At 37.9% G+C, this 19,074-nt stretch overlaps 1 protein-coding gene across 3 annotated transcripts in view; it reads left to right on the forward strand.

Moving 5' to 3' along the window:
- NARS2 (asparaginyl-tRNA synthetase 2, mitochondrial) overlaps positions 1-18,761 on the forward strand; it is a 112,777-nt gene extending 94,016 nt beyond the window's left edge. For all 3 annotated transcript variants that reach the window (XM_084894434.1, XM_084894436.1, XM_084894435.1), the window contains 3 exons: positions 13,209-13,306; positions 15,189-15,215; positions 18,091-18,761. In XM_084894434.1, coding sequence (XP_084750560.1) covers positions 13,209-13,306; positions 15,189-15,215; positions 18,091-18,235 — 270 coding nt within the window. In that variant the 3' untranslated portion in view covers positions 18,236-18,761. The remainder of the gene's footprint in view (positions 1-13,208; positions 13,307-15,188; positions 15,216-18,090) is intronic.
- The last annotated feature ends 313 nt before the right edge of the window (positions 18,762-19,074 follow it).

Raw genomic sequence — 19,074 nt, forward strand, 5'->3', positions numbered from 1 at the left:
GATATAAGAACAATTTGTAAATTCCCAAACACATTTGATAATTTGAAGGAAACAGATCATGGGCCTAAATAAAATAAGTCTGAGCAAACATGCAAAATGCTCTGTGCCCCTGAGTCTTGGTCCCTGAATAAGTTCCCCACAAGCAGGTCACAAATACTATTTAGCTAGGGAAATGGCTTCACAGAGAAGAATTCCAACCATGTGATTAGGAAAATGTGACTGCTCAACATTTGTGATAAGATTCCAAGATCACCAGATAATGTTCTCATTTTTACATTGTATCAATATTACTTAGCAAAGCATGAACATTTAAGCATTAGTGGGCATTCAGTAAAGTACCTATTGTAAAGTCAGGTTGGAAAGAATACTGGATGAAAGGTTCTAATAAATTATCTGGGCTGGAGCTAATTAATTGATGTGCATCAAAATAGCTTGAACCTCAAATCAACAGAAAAGTGATGAAGGGTATTGCCCAATTTTCCCATATCTAGGACTAATGACTATCCTGAGATATTATGACCAAGTTAAAAGTATGCATTTCAGTCCTCCAAGCCTGCTCTCAGGCTAGCCATTTTACTGGCCTGATTCTGTCTTCAGTCATTGCTACCTGCAGCCATCTGCATCATTGCCCTGTCACGGAGGATTCTCTTTCTTAGCTGTGCTTCCTCGTTTTTAGGGGCAAAACACAGTCTGTGTCAGCAGTTAGAGAAAAAGCTCATTGAGGCTGAAACCACAGACATGTTTCCCTTGGCTTGTGGAACATTCTTCTTTTGTAATAGTATGTAATATTGCCCCATTGTTGCTACCAGTCTGTGAGCAGCCCATACAATTTGTGTATTTAAAAATAGTAATATAGGTAGGAAGAGAGGTAGCGGAGGAAGGGACATTAAACTTCTTTTCCCCTCTCTTTGAACTTAGCATGGAAAAAAAGGTAATGTAAGAAAGGCCTTGTTCCTATCTAGCCTGCTTGTTTTTAATTCAAGGTCTGTTTTTTAATTCAAGGTCTGAGTTTTATTTTCAGTGCATTGATTGGAATCAGAGAGAAAGAGTCAAAAGGGAGTGTCATAAATAAAGACCAGAGCTTGTTCAGCTTGAATACCAACACAGACTATTTCTAGACAGCATGCCACTGCAGCTGTGTGACTGAAACAAAATCAAGATCCTCACACAGTTGGGAGGATGTGCCAGGCAGCATTCCAGCCTAAAAGCTGTGTGTAAGACTAGGGAAGGTAGCCGAGAGTGTGGTAGAATTATTTTTAGCCTTCACTGTTGTCTGTGTAAAAAACTGAACAGACAGCAGAACTGAAGTCCTTCTGTTACGGAACAGAAAGATTTGTCTGCCCGGCATGAGCAGAGCCTAACACTAGATACCAAGAATTGCAGGGGAGAAATGGGTATTTTATTATAAGTGGCTTCATTCAAAAGAATAGAAGTTAATGCTCAAAAGCCCAATCATCCTGATGGTATTTAGGTTAAAAATTTGACAGGGTGGAGCAAAAGTAGGTTAACAGTTGTGAGTATGCAAAATACAGTTTATTCTTATATTATTTTTTTATTTATTATTGCATTACTTTCCATATGAGCAACTGCAAACCTACTTTTGCCCACCCCTGTATAGGGCAAAATCACAAAACAGTGGGTTAGGGGTTTATGGTTGAGTTGGGAACTGATTGGTCAGAGATGATGTGAGGGCAATGAATCATTTCTTCAGGACTTGAGGATAGCTCTGGGGTCTTTTCTGAAGTCCCTCTGTCCTGTCTCATGTGCCTGTACCACTTTAGGGCTCAGGAGCTGAAAGATAACGTAGGTCAGAAATGTTATCTTTAGTCTCTTAGAGGTCCAGACCATGTGACCATTAGTCAGTGGTGGGGGTGGGAGGTAGTTAGGTTAGGTCTTTAACCTCTTAACCGAGCGGGACCTATAAATACGTCAAACGTAAACAATATCAGGAACGGGTAGGACGTATGAATACTCCTTGAAATATATATTGCACCCCGAGAGGGACGGTATATATATTTTTGTAATCTTTTTTTTTTTTTAATATTTTATTGATTTTTTACAGAGAGGAAGGAAAGGGGAGGGATAGAGAGTTAGAAATATCGATGAGATGAGAGAGAAACATCAATCAGCTGCCTCTTGCACACCCCCCACTGGGGATGTGCCGGCAACCAAGGTACATGCCCTTGACCGGAATCGAACCCGGGACCTTTAGGTCTGAAAGCCAATGCTCTATCCACTGAGCCAAACCGGTTTCGGCTATTTTTTGCAATCTTTATCATTGTTTGTAAAATTTATAATTTTTTAATTTGACGTGTCCATTTTTTTTTGTCGGTATTCTTTTCTATTTTTTTGTAATTTTGTATTTTCCTTTGTGCTTTATATATAGAGATAAACGAAAATATATATATATTTCATTTATTTTCATTAAGTATAAATAAAAATATATGATATGAAATTATGTCCTCCGGGCGTGATGTACTGACACGTCCTAGTGAAAGAGTACGCGCCCGTTACAGGTTGCATCATTAAAAAGGGAACTCCCCGGTTAACAGGTTTTAAGGGAAGAAGGAGAGATTGAATGAAGGAAGAGGAAAAGGAAAAGGAAAGAGGGGTCCCTAGAGCTAGGATTTAAAACTAAATTTGATCAAAGTCTTAAGGACCCTTGGTTTCACATCCATCTATTTCAAGTCTCAAAGCTGCATTGGAACACAACCTGGATTTTAGTTCCAGGAATGCTCAAAATGTGTCTAAGAGGACTTTTCACTATGCAGCCAGTGAATTCTCACTTTCCCTAGTCAAGGGCAGGATTGCTCAGTCCCCGGCTCTGTAAGCCAGCCTCAGACTCCCATAAACCTGCTCACACATGAGGGAAAATTGTAATCAACAACTAACGTTCTAGACCAGCAGTCACCAGCCGGTGGTCCGTGAGGTCTGAAAGGTTGATGACCGCTGTTCTAGACAACTTGCTTGTTTCCATTGTGTTTGCATTCTAAGCCCCTCACCGTTCATTACTTGGCAAACACCCAAACAGGTTTTTTTCATTCTTAACAAAATTGTGAGTCCCTCTACATTTTGTGTTCCTTTATGTCATGGTTTGTATTATATTTGGATGTTCCTTTTACCTTCACTAGACCCAGGGGGAAACAGGTAATTTCTGTAGTAATTAGTTCAGTGGTTACCAGGAGAAGACACCATATAGGAGAATCTTACCTGGAATGGAAATTGTGATACTTAGGGAGTGCAGTACTTTTTATATCATATCAGAAGAAAGTGTAGGTCTGTGTATACCAAACATAGATGTCTTTATTTATAGTTGAGGAATACTTTATTATATTCTAGCTTCTCAGAAAGTGTGCATAATCTCTAGAGAGAGAAGGATATCATTATGAGGAAAAGCAGGAAGTATCTGGCATGGTGGAAAGGAAACTAACCCTAAAGTAAAGGAGAAGAAGGTTACGAGGGGGGAGAGAAGAAAATAAAGCTTTGGTGGGCCTTGCTTCACAAGAGATCAATCTGTCCTTCCTTTGGCCATGGGTCAGTGATGAAGCATTGTGAAGGAATGCCTTACTCAAAAGAAATGTCTCTTAAGGGGGGAGCAACTTTATTCTCTAGGTCCAGAAAACATACAGGAAACTCAGCTGCCTGAGAATGTGAATTTTCAAGCCATGTAGACCAAGAAAGGGCATAGATGACGTATATATGTTCTTTCTTCATGTTACAAAACTAATAGTGATGTAGTACTAGTACTAGGTCGATGTCTTCTAAAATTTTTATTCTACCATAATAGACTCTTGGTAAGAAGTTATTTCCTACTGATAGCTCCTCTCCCAGAGTACTGAGGAAGAAAATAGGGGGATTACTAGTCTGGCCCTATTCTAATTAACAATGAGGAATCGGTGGGCACGTGGAAGTGGAAGAGTCCAGATAGCTGGGGGGAAGCAACATCGTAAACTGTTTTATGATGCAGCAGCGATTTTCAATCTTTTTCATCTCATGGCACACTTGAACTAATTACTAAAATTTTGCAACACCCCCAAAAGTACATTCTATTTTTTACCAATCTAAAAAAAGTAAAAGGTATAATTTTGATTCATTCACACTGAACAGCTAATATTGTATTTGCTGTTGTCATTTTTTTAATATATATTTTATTGATTTTTTACAGAGAGGAAGGGAGAGAAATAGAGAGCTAGAAACATCGATGAGAGAGAAACATCGACCAGCTGCCTGCCCGCAACCAACGTACATGCCCTTGACCGGAATCGAACCTGGGACCTTTCAGTCCGCAGACCGACGCTCTACCACTGAGCCAAACCGGTTTTGGCTGCTGTTGTCATTTTTTAATTTGACAGTCTACCTCACCAAATAGTCAGGTATTGCATGTTTTGAAAATTCTTCTGGCACACCATTTGAAAATTACTGTGATGCAGAAATGGTTGCCACTTGCTCTTCCCTCAGGGAATTATACTGCCCTACCCCATTGATAGGAGCTGAGCAACTTGCATGTGACTTGCATTGGCCAAAGCCTTTAAAGCAAACATGACCTACATACCTTGCTTCTGGACAAATGCCTTTTTTTTTTTTAATTGTTTATAGTATTTTTTTTTTTTATTAAATTTTTATCTGTGTACATATTTTAACATTGCCCCCCCCCCCCATACATACCCTTCCTCCCCAGAGTTTTGTGCCCATTGGTTGTACTTATATACATGTATACAAGTCCTTCGGTTGATCTCTTATCTCCCCCAGATATTCCTACCCTCCCCGCTGTAATTTGACAGTTTGCTTGTTGCTTTACTGTCTTTATATCTGTCTTTTGGTTCATCAGTTTATAGTGTTCTTTAATATCCATAAATGAGTGAGGTCATGTGGTATTTCTCTTTCATTGACTGGCTTATTTCACTCAGCATGATGTTCTCCAATTAATATTCAGGTTGCTGCAAATGATGAGAATTCCTTCTTTTTTATGGCAGCATAGTATTCCATTGTGTAGATGTACCATAGTTTTTGGATCCAATCATCTGCTGACGGGCACCTAGGCTGTTTCCAAATTCTAGCTATTGTAGATTGTGCTGCTATGAACATAGGGGTGCATATATCTTTTCTGATGGGTGTTTCTAGTTTCTTGGGATATATTCCTAGGAGTGGGATTACTGGGTCAAATGGGAGTTCCATTTTCCGTTTTTTGAGAGAACTCCATACTGTTCTCCACAGTGGTTGCACCAGTCTGCATTCCCACCAGCAGTGCACGAGGGTTCCTTTTTCTCCGCAACCTTGACAACACTTGTCATTTGTTGATTTGTTGATGTTGGCCATTCTGACAGGTGTGAGATGGTACCGCATTGTTGTTTTGATTTGCATCTCTCGGATAATTAGTGACTTTGAGCATGTTTTCATGTGCCTCTTGGCCTTCCTTCTGTCTTCTTTTGAATATATTCTATTTAGGCCCATTGCCCATTTTTTAATTGGATCACTCATTTTCCTTTTATTTAGTTGTATAAGCTGTCTATAGATGTTGGAGATTAAACCTTTATCAGTGATAACATTTGCAAATATGTTCTCTCATACAGTGGGCTTTCTTGTTGTTTTGTTGATTGATTCTTTTGCTGTAAAAAAGCTTTTTATTTTGATGTAGTCCCATTTGTTTATTTTCTCTTTAGCTTCCATTGCCCTAGGAGCAGTATCAGTGATGAAGTTCTTTTGGCATATGTCTGAGATTTTTCTGCCTGTGGATGCCTCTAGTATTTTTATGGTTTCCCGTCTTATGTTTAAGTTCTGTATCAATTTTGAGTTTATTTTTGTGTATGGTGTAAGTTGGTGATCTAGTTTCATTCTTTTGCATGTGTCTGTCCAATTTTCCCAACACCTTTTATTGAAGAAACTGTCTTGACTCCATTGTATATTCGTGCCTCCTTTGTCAAATATTAATTGAGCATAGTGATTTGGGTTGATATCTGGGTTCTCGATTCCATTCCATTGATCTGTATGTCTGTTCTTGTGCCAGTACCAGGCTGTTTTGAAAACAGTGGCTTTGTAATACAGCTTGAAGTCTGGTATTGAGATCCCTCCTACTTTACTCTTCTTTCTCAGGATTGCTGTGGCTATTCAGGGTCTTTATTGTTCCAAATGAACTTTTGGAGAGTTCTTTCTAGGTCAGTGAAATATGCCGTTGGTATTTTAATGGGGAGTGCATTGAACCTGCAGATTGCTTTAGGAAGTATGGACATTTTGATGACGTTGATTCTACCAATCCATGAACATGGTATGTTCTTCCATCTGTTCACATCTTCCTCTATCTCTTTTTTCAGTGTCATGTAGTTTTCCGCATATAGGTCCTTTATTTCCTTAGTTAAGTTTATTCCTAGGTATCTTAATTTTATTGGTGCAATGGTAAATGGAATTGCTTTTTTAGTCTCTGTTTCTGTAAGTTCACTGTTGGTGTATAGAAATGGCATAGATTTCTTGGTGTTAATTTTGTATCCTGCTACATTGCCAAATTCATTTATTAAGTCAATTTGTTTTTTAATGGAGTCTTTTGGGTTTTTTATGTACAATATCATGTCATCTGCAAATAAGGATAACTTTACTTCTTCTCCAATTTTGATGCCTTTTATTTCCTCTTCTTGTCTAATTGCAATGGCTATTACTTCCAGTACTATGTCAAAGAGGAGTGGCGATAGTGGGCATCCCTGTCTTGTGGGCATCCTGTTCTTAGAGGGAATGGTTTTAGTTTTTGCCCATTGAGGATGATGTTGGCTGTGGGTTTATCATATATAGCTTTTATTATGTTGAGGTATGATCCTTGAACTCCCACCTTGTTGAGAGTTTTTATCAGGAAAGGGTGTTGAATTTTATCAAATGCTTTTTCTGCATCAATTGATATGACTATATGATTTTTATCTTTCAATTTGTTTATGTGATGTATCACGTTTATTGATTTGCGGATATTGTACCATCCTTGCATTCCTGGAATAAATCGTACTTGGTCATGGTTTATGATCTTTGTGATGTTCTGCTGGAGCCGATTTGCTAGAATTTTGTTGAGGATTTTGGTCTCTATGTTCATGTGGACAAATGCTTTTAGTACATCGTCATCCATGCCCTTTTTTTCCCCATCTGACACAAGATCAGCAATACCTCAGAAAGCAGCTTTTTAATAGCTTCAAACCATGTCATGTAGTATAAGTCATTGTTTGTTTTTAATTGTTGACTATTAAAGATGTCCCCCATTTTCTCTTCTTCTTCCCCCCTCCACCCCGTCCCCACCCCACTCCAGGCCTTCACCACATTATTATTTGTGTCCATGGGCTATTCACATATGCATATATGTTCTTTGGCTAATCTCTTCCATTCCACTCTCCTCCCCCCTAAGATCTGTTCCATGTTTCCATGATTCTGGTCTTATTTTGTTCATCAGTTTATTTTGTTCATTAGTTTCCACATGTAAGTGAGATCATGTGATATTTCTCTTTGACTCACTTTCCTTAGCATAATAGTCTCCAGGTCCTTCCATGCTGTCTCAAAGGGTAAAAGTTCCTTCTTTATTACAGCTACATAGAATTCCATTGTATAAATGTGCCACATCTTCTTATCATTTCATCTACTGATGGGCTTTTGGGCTGTTAGCTATTATAATTAACATTGCTAGGCATAAGAGTACATATATTCTTTCCAGTTGGTATTTTAGGATTCTTAAGATATATTCCCAGAAGTGGGATAGCTGGGTCAAACTTTTAAGATTTTGAGGAAACTGTACTGTATTCTACAGTGGCTGCACATTCTGCATTCCCACTATCAGAGTACTAAGGTTCCCTTTTCTCCATATCCTTGCCAACACTTGATTTATTGATGGTAGTCATTCTGATAGGTGTGAGGTGATACCTCATTGCTGTTTTAATTTGCATTTCTGATGATTAGTGTCTAAGCATTTTTTCATATGTATTGGCTATCTGTATGTCCTCTTTGAAGAAGTGTCTGTTCAGTCCTTTGCCCATTTTTAAATTGGATTGTTTGTCTTCTTCATGTTGAATTATGAGTTCTTTGTATATTTTAGAAATTAACCCCTTATCAGATGTATCATTGGTGACCATGTTCTTCCATACAGTTGGTTTTCTTTTCATTTTGTTGGTGGTTTCTTTTGCCATGCAGAAGTTTTTTAGTTTGATGTAGTCTCATTTGTTTATTTTTCATTTATTGTTGTTTTTTTGCCCTAGGAAATGAGCAGAGCAAACTTCCCAGAGTGGTTTTGTAACAAAGAGAAATTGCTTTTTGCCTGGGATTACCTGGTCTGAATTTCCCAAGTGGACCAGGTCCCCATTGATTCCCTCCACCCAATGTTATGTGGGCTCCCCTTCCCTCTCTGTTGCTCTGGATTGGGGATCACTGGGTGGAGCTGAGGCCACACACTCTCATGGTGTGGGGCCCTACTGCCACAATATCATCTCAGCTTTCTAGCCACACGCGTGGAGCAACTTGGCTCGTCCTCTCATGTCTCCTCCTTTCTCTCCTCCATGCTCCCTGCTCTCCGTGTTTCAGATCAGCTACACTTTTACTGGTTTTTCAAGGCGATTGCTCTGCAGTGTAGCCACACATCTGGTTTGCTATTGGGAGCAAATGGACTGAGCTTTCAGCTACTCTGCAGCCATCTTGGAATCCTGCATGAGTTTCTGAAAGGCAGTTCATTGTTACAAAGCAGTTGTTCCCAATCAGGGGTTATTCTGTCCCCACTCAGGAGACAGTTTGGGTTGGCACAATGAGGGGAGTGCACCTGACATCTGGTGGGTAGAGGTCAGGTATGCTGCTAAATGTCTCACAATGCACAGGACAGGCCCTTACAACAATTATCTGGCCCAAAAGGTCACTAATGCTAAGATTGAGAAACCCTGTTGTAAACTTCTGGGATTATTATTAATACAGCATAATCTAACCTATCCTGGCTAATATAGCAACTACCACACTTTTATGATAGCCAATATAGAAATAGTAGGGTTTAATCAATTATATATATTGGTTATTAGGAAGACAGGTTTGAAAGAAATTCAGGAAATAAAAATGTAGATATCATACTATGGCATAAGAGTTTGAAGGTGACTCAGAAGGTTCAGAAGCTTCCAGTTTCACCACTGTTACTAGGCAGATGCAAATATTCAAGATTAACAAAAACCAGGCAGAAAGGTCAAAAACTTGTATAGTTTCAGGTTGAGTTCTCCAGTGAACTCAGATAGTAAAATAAGGGAGTTTTGTAATCAGAGATAAATATGAGTCTTTTACATTCCTCTAAAAATAGCAATAAAAAGCTACGTCCCAAAGTTAATAAAATTTAGGCCTGCAAAAAGTGCTAAGATCCAAAGAGGGTTTTTTGCTTGTTTTAGTTATATCAGAAGCAAGACCAAGCAAGAAATGGAGCTCTTGTTTGATGCTTATGAACTAACAGAAAGCAGAACAACTCATCCAGAGTAGCCTCGTTTACTCCTCATTTGCCACCAGCCTCAGCAGGACTACCTACCTCCTGTTCTGCCACCATAGCTGATTCTCCAGCAGCCTTTTTGAGGCAGTAGGCCTTTTTAGCTCTACCTCTTAAAGCTTTGCGTGTACTTGCATTCTTGAATTATTATCACAAGCAATTACTGCCTTCCTTTGTGGCTTGGAATCGCCCCAACTTTGAAACTTTAGAAATAAATGATATATTTTATTTATTGTTAATTTTAGAAATGATTTCTTTTTTTTTTTTTTTTTAAGCCTCACCTGAAGGTATTTTTCCATTGATATTTTTGTTTTATTTTTTTAATATATTTTTTATTGATTTCAGAGAGGAAGGGAGAGGGAGGGAAAGATAGAAACATCAATGATGAGAATCATTGATCAGTTGACTCCTGCATCTCCCCCCTACTGGGGATGAGCCTGCAACCCAGACATCTGCCCTTGACCGGAATTGAACCCGGGACCCTTCATTCTGCAGGCCAAGGCTCTATCCACTAAGCCAAACCAGCTAAAGCACCCATTGATTTTTAGAGAGGGAAAGACAGAAATATCAATGTGAGAGAAACACATTGACTGATTGCCTCCTGCATGGGCCTCAACCAGGGCTGGGTCCGGGGAAGAACCTGCAACCATGGTACATGCTCTTGACTGGAATTAAATCCCGCACCCTTCAGTCCACAGGCCAACACTCTTATCTACTGAACCAAACTGGCTAGGGCTAAATGACAGTTTAAAATACACCTATTCCTTCTTAACAGTCAGACCTACACTATGATGGGATGCTATGTTTCAGAGGCAGTGGTTCCCAGAATTTTAAGTATTTTCAAGCAAAGGCCAGAGAGCTACTTGGTTGTCTGTCTTCTTCCAACCCTGATTGCCTATAATTCTAAATTTAAAACTTGAAGTCCAGAACAAATTTCATCATTTGTCTCAATTCCTAGCATAGTTTAGCCATGTCTAAATTCAGGATCCTAGGAAATAAATTAACCAGTCTTTCTGTAGCCATAAAAACTCCCTTGAACCTTCTCCTTTCTCTGAGGGTAGATGGGGTAACTGCAGGGTCCTGATTGGAATCCATGAGAATTTCCTCATCACATTAGTAAGCCTCTCTTGTCCACCTATCCAATGCTGTTTGTTTCATTGCCTACTGTCATGCCTTAATCACCAAATCCATCTTCTAAAATACCTGCCTGTTCATTGTAGGCCAAACAAGTTCATAGAAGAATTACTAGGATGTGGTCAACAAGCTGTGTTAGCATGACAACAAGCCTGTTGTACACTTTGTCCTCACCAGTTTATTGACTATAGGAGACTTTAGTAAGAGGAACCGTTTCTCTTCTCTCTCACTCTATTTCCGCTGAGTGATAAAAATCCTGCCTAATGTTTTCTCTTTTATGATTATAACTAGAGGAGAGGGGGGTGCTACGAAGTGGGGGAGGGCAGGGGGGCTGTCCCTCAGCCCAGCCTACACCCTCTCCAATCGGACATCCCTCTCATAATCCAGGACTGCTGGCTCCCAACTGCTTGCCTGCCTGCCTGCCTGCCTGATTGCCTCTAACCACTTATGCCTGCCAGCCTGATCACTCCTAACTGTCCTCCCCTGCCAACCTGGTCATCCCTTACTACCCACCCCTGCCGGCCTGGTAGCCTCCAACTGCCCTCCCCTGCAGGTCTGTTCACCCCTAACTACCCTCCTCTGCAGGCCTGCTCACCCCTAACTATCCTCCTCTGCAGGCCTGGTCACCCCTAACTGCCCTCCCTTGCCAGCCTAGTTGCCCCCAACTGTCCTCCCCTGCTGGCCTGATACCCACAACTGCCCTCCCCTGCTGGCCTGGTCACCCACAACTGCCCTCCCCTGCTGGCTATCTTGTGGTGACCATCTTGTGTCCACATGGGCACAACCATCTTTGACCACATAGGGGCAGCCATCTTGTGTGTTGGAGTGATGGTCAATTTGCATATTCTTTATTATATAGGATAAGGATGAGGTATATAGTATTTAAAGCATATTCTTGAATTATAATATTCTTTATTATTCTCCATTATTTGTAAAGTTTATCGCAATCAAAAGTTCTGAAGTCAGCCATGGCGAGGTGGCTCAGTTAGTTGGGGCACCATCTTGTCACCAAAAAGTTTCGAGTTGGATCCTCAGTCAGGGTGTACACAGGAGGTAACATGTTGATGTTTTTCTCTCTCTCCCCCTGTCTCTCTATCTCTATCGCTCTCTTCCTCTTTAAAATCAATAAACATATCAGGTGAGGATTTTTTTAAGTTCTGAAATCAAAACAAGGGGATGGCTTAAAAGTAACGTGAGGCAAAGTTTAAGAAGAGCATATAATATAATATGGCATTTAAAAATAAAAATGTGTTTTACCAATTCCTAATTTTTTGTTTATTGCAATAAGTCATTGTTTTTGTGCCTTCATATTCTTAACCTTACAAATGTCTACCTGCCTCCCCAAAGAATTGTCAAGTCACAAGATAATAGAGATAGCAAATAAACAGTCTTTAATCAAGCAAAGAATAATCAAAGAAACACAAATTAAAATATCAAGTTACTGTTTTTTCCTGTGAAAAATGTTTTGTTGGTTTTTCTTTTGAACTTTTTCTTAATATTTATTTATAAACTACAAAGTAATGTGATACTTCTCTATGCCTTCAATTCTAAAACTATTTACATAAAATGAAAAGAAATATTTTTGTTGTTTTTTATTACAAAAATATATCTTCATTGTAGAAAATAAGGAAATACAGATAAAAGATGTCACTGGCAATGCAATTAACATTTCATGATACAGAGTCATTCTTTTTCTTACTCATGGCTATAATGTATCTAAGTCTCATTGATGTGCACGTAAATTTCTTGTCATTATAAGTAATGCTGCAATAAACATCCTATCAATCTTATTTTTGTATCTCGAATTATTTTTTGGGACTGGTTCCTAGAACCATTATTGCTGAGTCAAAGCATATTGCATTTTTAAGGCTTTTGATTATCTTTTGCCAAATTGCTGACAGAAAAGCTGTATCAAATGTACAAGAGCACTGGTTGATGCATTCTCTAGTCCAGCTCATTTATGCTGTTTTCTTATCTTCACTGCTTTGATAACTCCAAAATTTTATCTTGTTGATTTAATTCATAGTTCTTTGTAATAATGAGACCATATTTTACAATACATGCTATAAAAATTGCAGGTGGATATCTTAACAAAATACTACAAAGTAAAGAAAAATCTTCATTGTCACATTATTTATAAGAGAAAACAAACATACATATACCCCGTACATGTTCAACAAAAGGAAAGCAGTTCAATAAAAACAATGAATTGTACATACTCTTTAAATGTATAAGAAGAAAACCTGAAAGGAAATATGCCAGAATGTGTAGTGATAGGTGATTTTTAATATTTCATAATTTTTAATATTTTCCACATTTTTTATAATTAACATTTGTATGACATTTGTGAAGAAAACACATTTTGTTACATACACTGCATAAAAGGGTGCACGAGGGGAGAGGAAACTATCCACCTGCAATTTGTGTAGCGTGCGTTCTAAAGATGATATTAAACATTTGACACTGAAACAGGGAACATGGACAAATAACATAAATAAGATTCTGGTGAGCAGTTAATTGCCCAAATGTTAAAAGTTTTGTATGCTTGAGAACATGATAATTGTTGAATCCCCTGAAAATAATGACTATGTTCTGTTTGTGTCCTTCTTAGGTTGCTGCTGTTGACCTTCTGGTTCCTGGAGTTGGAGAGCTTTTTGGAGGAAGCCTCCGAGAGGAGCGGTATCATTTCTTAGAGCAGCGGCTGGCCAGGTATTGGTCAGACCTAAAAGAAACAAAATTCAGAAATCGGGGACAGGAAACTCAGAGGCAGTCATGACAAAGTAACAGAGGACAGTTCACAGGCCACAGCCACTGGCAGACCTGAAATTCAGATTCTAGTGACCTTGCGCAAGTTCTTACTGGATCTTTCTCAGCTTCCCTTTCTTAACAAATGGAACTGTTACATGAAACAAGGCCACAATAAAAACTGAAAGTTAATAATGGAAGGAGGAAGATTTCCCCATTAAAGCTTGCCCTTCATTTTTATTTTTCTCTTCTCTATGTTCTTTTTATATACTCTAAATTATGAGTCCTGTAGGGCCATAAAGAAACAGACTCTGAACCAGAGAAAGGATAAAGATGGAAATAGAAAGATTCTAAAAATACGTGCTAAGCTATTTAGGAAAAGCAGTTTTCTCTTCCTCAGATTTTCTACATTGTGTAAGAGTCTTGATTTAACTATTTAAATAACGTACTTAACTATCTGTCCAATGCCTGGGAAGTGAGTTGGTGAACACACAGAAAATGTTTTGGAGAAGAGAAATAGGGAATCGTGTTTCTAATTGGACTTCCACTTCCATAGATGCATGGTCTGCCAACACACCACAATGACTTCCTAAACTCACAAGGGTTATAAACCTCTGTTTTCCACTTTTGCTCTGCCAACCATTTTTTTTTTAAAGGCTTCCCCATGTTGAAGGTATAATCCTTCTCTCCAGATAATACTGTTATTTTTTAGAGCAACCTGGAAAGTAACCTGGAAAAGCCATAATCGTTTCAAAATATCCTGCTACATTGCAATTTGTAAGGCCTTCGTTACCTAATGGAAAAATGCTTAAAAGGTTGATGTTTTCCAAGGTTTTAACCTATAAATCTGTTCGGCAACTTGGTTTTGTAATCCTATTTACTTGAACTGCTCTATTTGGTTAGGGTCCAGAAGAAGGGGGTAAGTATGTTTTGGGAGGACTCTTTTTTATTAGAGTACTGACTCCTTACCACAGCCAACATGTTAGAAAGTCCTGGGAAAAATCATAGAATTGAAGTAAAGGTCAAACTCCTTAGATGGAAAGAATTTAAATATTCACTGGGTGTGTTTTTTTTTTGGTTTTTTTTTAAAGCACAATAAAAATCACACATGGCAAGAAACCTCGTCTGTTGAAAGATTAATTGCTCTGTTTTCTTTGCTTGCTTCCTTCCTTCAGGAAACCTTTCCTCATAACATTAAATGTTTGCCTAATATCTGATAATATCCAAATTTATCTTTTCTAGTGAAATGGATATGCATTTCCATCTCTCTCTGATCCGTCTGTGACTTCTGTTTATGTGTTCTATATTTTTGTATGTTTGCATTTTTCATTGTCCTGATCACTTCAGATATATTTGTCCCAAACACTTTTTTAAAAGACTGGAATTAGTTAAAATGAGTACTAAAAGCTACAAACTTTAAACACTTAATTGGCAAAAGCCAATTAGCAATCATATTATGAAGGTAGCCTCAGAATCAATATTATTTTAATGTTACAGTGAAAGGTGTGTCTGTGTGTCCTTTGTTTGTGTGTGCCTTCCAACAACCTTCAGTAGCAGTAATAGTCCTTTCTTGTGTGACAGGACAATACACTCATCCAACTGAACCCCTGGGTCATACTTCTAAAGCATTTATTGACTATTTGATAACACCTGGGACTATTGAACTTGCCTTTCTGACCATACAGTAAAGGTTCAGCCCCTCAACCAGGTTGCATGTTATTTGAGAGCATGAGTTTTGGTGTGCACTTCTTTGTAAAGAGCACACAACCCAGAACAGATATTTAGTGGTTAGTATGTTTACCTTACTGACATTCTCTGAAATAATTCTGTTGTATTCCTTTTACAGATCAGGACTGACAGAAGCCTACCAATGGTAAGAAGGAAACCCCTAATGATTCTTCTAGCTGTTGGTTTGAGCATTACATAGTTTTTACTTGTATTTCCAAGGCTCTATGAAAGAGTGTTAAAAACAATGAACAAATTCACAGAAGATTTTTTTTTTTTTGAGTCCTTGAAAAATAGCAATAATGAAAAAAGAAAAAGAAAAATAGTAATAATGGCTGCCATTTGTTTATTACTTATTGTGTGCTGGACAACTGTGTTACAGTTTTGGTGTATATTACCTCATGTAAGCAGCATAACACCCTGTGAGTTAGGTACTGTTCTTGCTCCTTTTTAACTGTGCCTCCAGACCTGAGACCTAGAGATGTTAACTAATTTCACTAAGAGCACAGCAGTTGAAAGCATAGATCTGGGACTTTGTTCCTAACCATTATGCTTCAGTTTCTCTCTCTGTGAAATTAGGGGCTTGAACTAAGTGACCCCTAAGTGATCTTCACCTACCTTAGAAATCTAAGCTGCTTAGGGAAGACCACCTGTCTGCACTCATACATTTACTTCTCCAAAGTTTTCTGGTTTTCTTTTCTCACACTCTTTCTTCAGATACTTTTTCATATATGCAGAATTTTTATTTATATTTCTGTAATAGACTCTTTCAGGATATTGGTATAATATTATCGACAATATTATTAATTCTTCACCTGTTCTCAGAAGAAGAAAGGAACTGATTACATACTTGTCTTTTGGAAATGAAGGAATTAAAATTTCAGAAATGCAAAAAGCCTAAAATTGGGTTTAGATAATAGGCCTTGAATGCCTTTGTTTTTGTTTTTTTATCAGAAATGACCTTAGGCATGGTTAATCTCTCCAAGTCTTGGTTTTCTTGGCTAAAAGATGGAATGATAATATTATTTCACAGGGTGTTGTAAGGATGAAATGAGACAATATAGGTTAAGTATCTACATAGAACAGAAGCTCAGTAAATGCTAGTGCCTCCCCTACCCCCACCTTCCTTTGTCTTGACTTCTGCTATTAGGTAGATGAGCCTGACTGATCAAGCGTATGCATTTTACCTCAGTTTCTGTCTACAAGTATATGAAAACTAGCTAAATGCAAATTTTAATTATTGGTTAAATAAATTTAGGCCTTTTCTGGTCTTTATTGATCATTTCAATACTACTTTTTTTCCAACTAAAGTTTTGTCAAACTGTTAAGCTCTTCGAATATAAAGATTTATTATTTGCAGGTCCTTCCTTTTAAATGGTTACCATATTATTTGAAAAGGTAGAAGGGGTTTCCAAAATCTTTAAGTCTGTGACCTCTGCTAGTGTTCTACCCACTCTGAGTGGCCACACCAGGTGTCTAAGAATTTACCCACTTCCTATTTCTACATGCCAAATGCAAGTAAAACCTGTAACTAGTTCCACAAATTCTGTACCATCTCTTTTATAATCTGGCTACCCTAGAATAAACAATTCATCAAATACATATTCTTTAGAAAACTTGTTTCTAAGAACTGGCTTTTTCCATCTATTAAAGCAAAGGCAAGAAAAATGCTGAGTTCATTTTCCAGACATTTATATCAGTGTTTTTACATCAAGGTATGAGAAATTTAGAACCACCTAAAGCTTTAGCTGGACTTCTAGATGCCAGCTCAGATCCTGCAGGTGTTTGTGGCAGTGGTTCAATATGCCCTTCATCTTTCTTTCTCACTAAACCAAAGTATACCCTGCCCCTGTGTCTTATAAACTTAAAGTTAATTCAGCTACCAAGCATTTTAATTGTTGATGACTGTGTTCCATCCATTATTCCTGACAGCTCTTACTGATCTGAAGTTTTATGCTAGATGTTCCTGTGTGTAGATCTCTCACTTGGTTCTAACTCACCTAATTGCAGTTCATATTTTATTTTAGAAAGATAATTACTTAATCTTTACCACAAAAAATACCTGTACATGTAGCCATGATTGTTAACAGTGGGAAAATAGGTGACAGTCTTTATCCTGGAGGAGCCAAATGACTGCCAGCTATGGTGTTGAAGTTCTATTCGGGAACTGATTTTTACAAATCATTCAAGAAGCTCTAAATTTATCTTAATATTATGTAACTCAAGAATTCTCCCACCAAATGACATAAGATTTATAGAATCTTTCTCCTCCTCTTCTTTCCTAAAATACCTGTATCCCAGGTTGCCATATTGGCATTTTTTAGCCATCTTAAGTGGGAACAGAATGTTTATGAATGGGCTTCAGAGGCTGCCCAGCCTTCCAGAAAAATTACTCCGGACACCTTCCACTAGGCGTAAAGCAGAGAACTGGAAGTTTCTCCTCACTCCAGTGCTCACGAGTATATTTTTGTACCTTCAAACTATGAATCTTTATAAAGTAAGTGTCTACTCCAGAGCAGGCACTGGAGATGGAAGAGTGAATAAAATGCAGGTCCTGCCCTTGATGTAGCTGACAGTCTAATCTAATAGGACATACCTTCTTGTAATTTATCAGGCAAAATTCTTCACTTTCTTCTGTGTATGAACAATGATTTTGGTAAGAAAAAAAAAGAGCACTATTAACATACTAAGAAATAGGAAAGGAATATATTTTGAAGAAAATTAGTAAAGTTATTAGAAAATTTCCTGTGGCCTCATGAGGTAAGTTTCTATATATAATTAAATAAGTAACTTAAAAGTAAAGGATCAAGTAACTAAAGCCCATGAATGAATGAATGACAGGATTTGCTGCTATTTGGGTAACACTGGACAGATAATTTTTAATTTCTTTGTGTACTTTAGTCTGGTCTACCACAAAGACTTGAAAGATAAATGATTACAAAATACTTTGAAACATAAATTACATTATAAAATCTGACCCTATACAGCATTATAGATTATGATTCTCTGTTTCTTAAAATCAGGTATCTGGACCTCCGTCGATTTGGATCTGTGCCACATGGAGGTTTTGGGATGGGATTTGAACGCTACCTGCAATGCATCTTGGGAATTGACAATATCAAAGATGTCATCCCTTTTCCAAGATTTACTCATTCATGTATTTTGTAACTGGAAAACTGGTTAAGGGAAATCATGCAAGCCAGAGGTGCTCCACATGCATGTGCCTACAAGAAAACATGTTTGGATTTTAGAAGGGCAGAAGTTTTCAAAATGTGCTTGTCATACCATAGCATATAACATGAAAAATAAGTGATCATGATTTTCTTACAGAATTGAGGCATTTCATGGAAAGATGAGCTCTCCCAAGAAGAGGTACTTATAACCTATAGAATCTCTAATCAATTATGTCAATTAAGAAGAAATGAAGAAATTGAACTAGATGGTTCCAAAGGTCCTTTCAGACTCTAAAAAGAGGATGAGATAGTGTACTTTGTCTTTAATGATTAGCTCACTGCTTTGTGTGACCTTTGAGAAACAACTAGCAACTAAAAATAAAATGTTGTTGGACCTTTTCTTTCTTACCATTTAACCTATGACAAATGCCCATGTTATTCTCTGTGTTTTACTAAGCATTATAGAAGAAAATATTCCTTCTTTGGGTCTTAAGTTAATAAACTGCTATTCTGAATTGAAATCTTTTATCAGACTGGATGAAAAAAATGACATTTAGTAACTATTGAGCCTCAATAAAATGGATATAGAAGGAAAGTACCATAAAGGCCATTTATGACAAACCCTCAGCCAATATCCTACTCATTAGTGAAAAATTGAAAGCTTTCCCTCAAAGATCAGGGACAAGACAAGAATTCCCCCTCTCACCACTGTTATTCAACATAGTGCTGGAAGTCCTAGCCACTGCATTCAGGCAAGAGAAAGAAATTTTAAAAGTATCCAAAAAGCAAATGAAGTAATACTCTATTTGCAAATCATATGGTTCTATATATCGA

The sequence above is a fragment of the Pipistrellus hanaki genome (genome assembly GCF_964339955.1).
Source record: "Pipistrellus hanaki genome assembly, chromosome: 9".
Classification (NCBI taxonomy): Eukaryota; Metazoa; Chordata; class Mammalia; order Chiroptera; family Vespertilionidae; genus Pipistrellus; species Pipistrellus hanaki.